Raw genomic sequence first — 5,594 nt, 5'->3', positions numbered from 1 at the left:
TCATTAAAAAGTTTTTAAGATCATTTTTTAATAAAAAATTGACTTTTTAATACTAGTATCTTTTAACCTTAAAATTACCAATCATAATATCATATTTTACATTTTATATGATTTACCTCTCTAAATATATACTTTACAATTCCATATATTGTAATAAAAGTATTAACTAATTTCTTATACTAAATGACTTATAAATATAAATAAAAACAATGCTTCCAAACTTTTCATTTTTCTACTATATTTATTCCATTTTAGATAAGAGTGGAGCCTGAAGATAAATATATATTATCTCCCATAGAAAAGAGGCTTCGAGAGTAATAATAGGTCCATAATATCAAGCAAGATTAAAAAAAATTATCAAGCAAGATTAAACTTGACGATGTGGCTATAAAATATTAGTACGGCGTAAACACCGCAACAACATGACCCGTGATCTCTAAAAAATTTATGGTTGATTTAAGAAAATAATTTCGCAATAGGAGAAAATACAAAATATTTTAGATAACAACGATGGAGACGGGCACTAAATTTGATGGTACTGGAATAGTAATTATGCTTTATTGTTGTAAGAGACTAGCGAGGGTCATTGGAGCACTAGGATTTAAACTGGGTAGGACACACGGAAACACGCTTAGTGTAAAAAATAGTTTTAAAAACATGAAGCTTTGAAATATAAATATCCCACTACAAAGTAGGGAGCAGCCTCCCCACGTATTGTTGAAGTAGGTAAGTTGTCTAGTCAATGCCCCTCTACAGCTCAACTAATTATCAGGTCGGTGAATTTAAAGTCGCCTTTGTAAGTTTCTGCACATTGAAGAAATGGTTCAAAGAAAAGTTAAATTTTGAATGCAGTTCAATGTATATAAAGCAAAAAGTACGGGATAAGGATCCCTTCCTGTAGCCAGCCTCCCACGCTTTAGGTAGTTTAAAGTTGACTTAGGACTTCTAGACCAGTGCTCTGAGCTGGCACTGCCAAAATCCTTTGACCAGTACCAATAAGATGAGATCACCATTCACGAGTTTCAATTCCATTCAATTCAGCTGCTCCTGTGAGGTTTCTGTTTTATTGGTTGCTTCTAACCAAGGATGATCTTCTGGTTTCCTAGAGCAAAATGGGTGCCAAGCTGTTGGTGTTCATCGTGTTGTTTGCTAATGGCTTCTGGTTCAGCTCCAGTTTGTCTCAGGAAGGGAAAGCGTTGATTTTGTTCAAGAATGGTCTGGACCAAGAATCACAGAAGTTGCTTTCTTCGTGGAATGAATCTTCCCAGTTTCCCTGCAAATGGACTGGAATCACATGTGATAAGTTCCAAAGGGTGAGTGCTATCGATTTAGCTTCGTTAAATCTGCAAGGCTCCCTGAGTTCCCCTGTTTCCTCTCTTCTTAGCCTGAAAAGAATTGATCTCAGTCACAATAACTTAACCGGAAGCATTCCAGCTTCCTTTCTCAATCTGACAAACCTTGAGGAACTTGTGCTCGAGGATAATTATCTTTCTGGGAAAATTCCGCTGGAGCTCGGACAAATGCAGAGCCTTAGAATTCTGAGCCTGGGAAATAATAGTCTTCAAGGAGAAATCCCGCCAGAGCTGGGAAAGCTTACCAAGTTGCAGTCTTTGTCGCTCTCTAGCAATAATTTGGCTGGTCCCATACCGCCTGGAATTGGCAATTGTAGTAACCTCACTGTTCTGGATTTGGATTCGAATTATCTCGATTTGATTCCTTCCGAAATTGGCAACTTGCAGTCGCTGAAAGTTCTGCGGCTTTATTTGAACTCCTTCAGTGGTGAATTCCCTTTGTTTATTGCTAAATGCAGAAATCTAGAGGTCTTAGACCTCAGCCAGAATTTTCTGGTGGGGCGTATTCCTTTAGAGCTCACAGGGATGAAGAATCTGGCTTTCATCAATCTCACAGTGAATTCTCTCAGTGGCGGCATACCAGCACAAATCGGGAATCTTACAAAGCTACAGGTGCTTCGTCTGGGGGCAAATAATTTTACCGGACCAATTCCAATGGAGTTAGGTAGGTTACACAAGCTGCAAATACTGGAGCTTTTCTGGAACCAGTTGGGAGGCAGAATTCCAGCTAGTTTGGGGGATTTAACGTTCTTGCAGAGACTGGATCTTCACAACAACAGTTTGGAAGGAAATATACCAGAAGAGCTCGGACAGTGCTTGAATTTAATGTTCATGGATTTGTCGCTCAATAAGCTGGAAGGTCCTATACCGCTTAGCTTCGCTTCTTTGTCCAGCGTAAGTGAGCTTGGAATGTCAGGAAATCTTCTTACGGGAGCACTTGATGGTAGATTTCTGGGGAACTGGACGAATTTGATTTCGCTGCAGCTCCAAGGGAATAACATGGATGGCAGAATTCCTGCACAAGTAGGAATGTTGAAGAAGCTCCATATTCTGTATCTGTATGAGAATTCCTTTGCGGGAGCCATTCCGGCGGAGATTGGGAATTGCTCGAGCTTGCAAGAACTCGATTTGTCGCAGAATTCTTTGACCGGCGCCGTTCCTCCTGAGCTCGGAAATTTAAAATTTCTAGTGACGCTCAATCTCTTCGAGAATAATCTCAATGAAAGCATTCCTGCGGAGCTAGGCAATCTGAAGGCCGTACAGACTTTTGATCTTTCCAGCAACAACTTGACAGGCAACATTCCAGGAGGTATATTTGTGCTTCCTAATTTGACTGTGCTCTATCTTCATAACAATCTTCTTTCAGGTAACATTTCTCAAAGCTTGGGGAAGTACAGTGATATTCTAAGAGTAAGCATCTCCAACAACAGCCTGACAGGCAATCTTCCTCCGCAGATCTGTCAACGGGGAAAGCTGCAGCTTTTAACAGTGAATCGCAACAAATTTTCAGGTCCTATACCGGCGAGTTTTAGGGATTGCAAGAGCCTGGTTCGGGTTCGGCTAGAGCAAAATCAGCTGGAAGGAAGCATAACGGATGCCTTTGGAGAATATCCGAGTTTGTCATACCTGGATATCAGTTCTAATCAGCTTTACGGTAAAATTCCGCCTGTTTTGGGTCAGTGCCACAACCTTACTGTACTCGTCATGTCGAGGAACTATTTCACAGGGACAATTCCTCTGAAGATTACTGGCCTCCAAAATCTCGGTAAGCTTAATATTTCCAGCAATTACATAAGAGGAAGTATTCCACCTGAGATTGGCAATATAAGCACATTGTCTGTGCTGGACATAAGCGACAATGACCTTACAGGGACAATACCAGTGCAGATTGGGAAGTTGACTGTGCTAGAAACTTTAGCTTTGAGCAGAAATAAGCTGTACGGTGAAATTCCATCAGAGATCGGCAATTTGCAAAAATTGCTGGAGTTACATCTGGATAGAAATAATTTCAGCGGAAGAATTCCGGCAACGCTTGGTAATCTGGTGAATTTGCAAATAATCCTTGATCTTAGTCACAATTCACTGTCTGGAACAATTCCTGCTCAATTAACGAACTTGCAGTCCCTAATCATCCTGAATCTGTCTCATAACAATCTCACAGGTCGAATTCCGTCAAGTTTTCCAGATTTGCTGAGCCTTTCTTCCTTGGACCTGTCCTACAACGACCTGGAAGGTCCGGTTCCTCGATTCCGTCAAGTTTCAATATTTACATCTTATGCCGGAAATGCTAAGCTTTGCGGCACGGGAGGTGGATTGAAGTCTTGTACCAGCAATTCAGTAAATCAGAAAGATGAAGGCAAAAGTTCTCCAACTCGTAAGATTGTGGCCATTGTGGTTCCAATAGCTTCAGCTCTAGTCATCTTAGCAGCTGCAGGAGCAATATTTAAATGCTGGACCCGACAGAGAACTGTAACGGGAGAACCAGATGAAGAAAAAGATAATTTCTCGCTGTGGCACTCAGACAGCAGCAAGGACATGCTAGGCGAAATCCTCAGATCCACCGAAAACTTCAACGAAAAATACTGCATCGGCAGAGGCGGATCCGCTGCGGTCTACAAGGCAGTTCTTCCGTCGGGTCAAACGTTTGCCGTCAAGAAGCTTTTTCCAACAATTGACGGAGCAGCCGCAGACAGAAAGAGCTTCCTTTCAGAAATCGAAGCACTGGCGGGGGTTCGACACCGGAACATCGTGAAACTCTTCGGCTACTGTTCACAGAGCCCGTTAAGGCTCCTGGTATATGCTTACGTGGAAAACGGAAGCTTGGGACAGATTTTACACAGTGAAAAGGCAAAGGATCTACAGTGGGCCACACGCTACAAGATCGTGCAAGGAATAGCCCACGCCTTGGCATATCTTCATCACGATTGTGATCCGCCAGTTGTGCATCGGGACATTACTTGCAATAATGTATTGCTGGATTCCTCCATGGAACCCTGCGTTTCCGATTTCGGCACAGCCAAACTTCTCAACATCGATTCCTCCACCGTCTCTAAAGTTGCCGGCTCCTATGGATACATGGCTCCAGGTATTACTCTTACTACTATTATAATATCCAGATCGCATCAGGTTTCTTGTATTTACAAGAAATATTTTTTTCATTTCCGATTCTGCTTTCAGTTTCAACTTGATTTCTTGAACAATATATAAATCTTTTCCAACACTGGACGATTGACTGATTGCGAAAGCGAATTTAAGATCGCAAATCTGAAATAAATATTGTTTCTGTGTTGCAGAGATCGCGTATACAATGAAAGTGACGGAGAAATGTGATGTGTACAGCTTTGGAGTGCTCGCTTTGGAAGTAATGAGTGGAAAGCATCCCATTGGAGAAGGACAAAACGGGGTTTTGTCCAGCGAAGGAATTCCGGATAATGGAGGAGATGACGTGTTTGTAAAGGATATTCTGGACGCGAGATTGGAGCCCCCGAAAGGAGCCATGGTCGACAAGATTCTGTATTTGCTGAAAATGGCGTTTGATTGCCGGAATTCATCTCCAAGTCACAGGCCGAGCATGAGAGACGTTGCAAAGTTTCTGGCAGCCACAGATGAAAATATCCGGAAAAGCAAAGTGCATGAGTACTACTTGAACACTCTTACACTTTCTCAGCTCTTGTCAGATTCATAGATTCATACAGACTTCACAAATCCTGTCACAATACTTCTCGGACTCGCCATGTTTGACTGGTTCGAAAGCATGCAGGGAGGAGATTTTTAATAATAAAAATACTGGTCCCCAATTTCCTCCTAAGGGTAGTTGGAATTTAAAATGTGATTTAATTAGATTAATAGTTTGTATTTAAATATGGATAGTGTTTGGTGAAAAAGAATAGTTCCTTAGTTTCTTAGCAGTCTCGCTAATATCGGAGACGGCCCAATTATACTGGGGTCTTTCCCTAATTTTGTAAAATATTATGAAACCATGATTATAATGTTTCAAGGCAAAGGGCATGGTGTATTTTGAGGTTTGAATATTTGGCTGGTTTTGTAAGTGATTTTAGCTTAAATAATGGTCTGTTTGCTTTAATTAATGGTTAAATTGTTTTAAGTTTATAAAGGAATAGATTATACGCATATTTTGTTTGATATAATTATTGAATATATTTTATTCTTAATTTATAGTTTCTTATAAAATTTGTGATTTTTATAAATTTTAGTATTTTTATAAGTTCGAGTAAAATAAAA

The 5,594-nt window shown here is 40.5% G+C and overlaps 1 protein-coding gene across 1 annotated transcript; it reads left to right on the top strand.

Moving 5' to 3' along the window:
- Window positions 1-715: 715 nt before the first annotated feature.
- LOC131048676 (probable leucine-rich repeat receptor-like protein kinase At5g63930) lies at window positions 716-5,383 on the top strand. Its single transcript, XM_057982725.2, has 2 exons — window positions 716-4,437; window positions 4,646-5,383. The coding sequence occupies exons 1-2, from the start codon at window positions 1,113-1,115 to the stop codon at window positions 5,035-5,037; spliced, it is 3,717 nt and encodes a 1,238-aa protein (XP_057838708.1). The 5' UTR covers window positions 716-1,112; the 3' UTR covers window positions 5,038-5,383.
- The last annotated feature ends 211 nt before the right edge of the window (window positions 5,384-5,594 follow it).

The sequence above is a fragment of the Cryptomeria japonica genome, chromosome 7 (genome assembly GCF_030272615.1).
Source record: "Cryptomeria japonica chromosome 7, Sugi_1.0, whole genome shotgun sequence".
In the NCBI taxonomy this organism is placed as follows: Eukaryota; Viridiplantae; Streptophyta; class Pinopsida; order Cupressales; family Cupressaceae; genus Cryptomeria; species Cryptomeria japonica.
The sequence above is the reverse complement of the archived record's forward strand: the minus strand, read 5'-3'. Positions and strand labels throughout refer to the sequence as shown.

Bases quoted from the DNA above. Each gene is read 5' to 3' on its own strand.
- LOC131048676 (XM_057982725.2), top strand. From the start codon at position 1,113: ATGGGTGCCAAGCTGTTGGTGTTCATCGTGTTGTTTGCTAATGGCTTC. The intron at 4,438-4,645 runs GTATTACTCTTA...TCTGTGTTGCAG, and splicing joins CTATGGATACATGGCTCCAG to AGATCGCGTATACAATGAAA.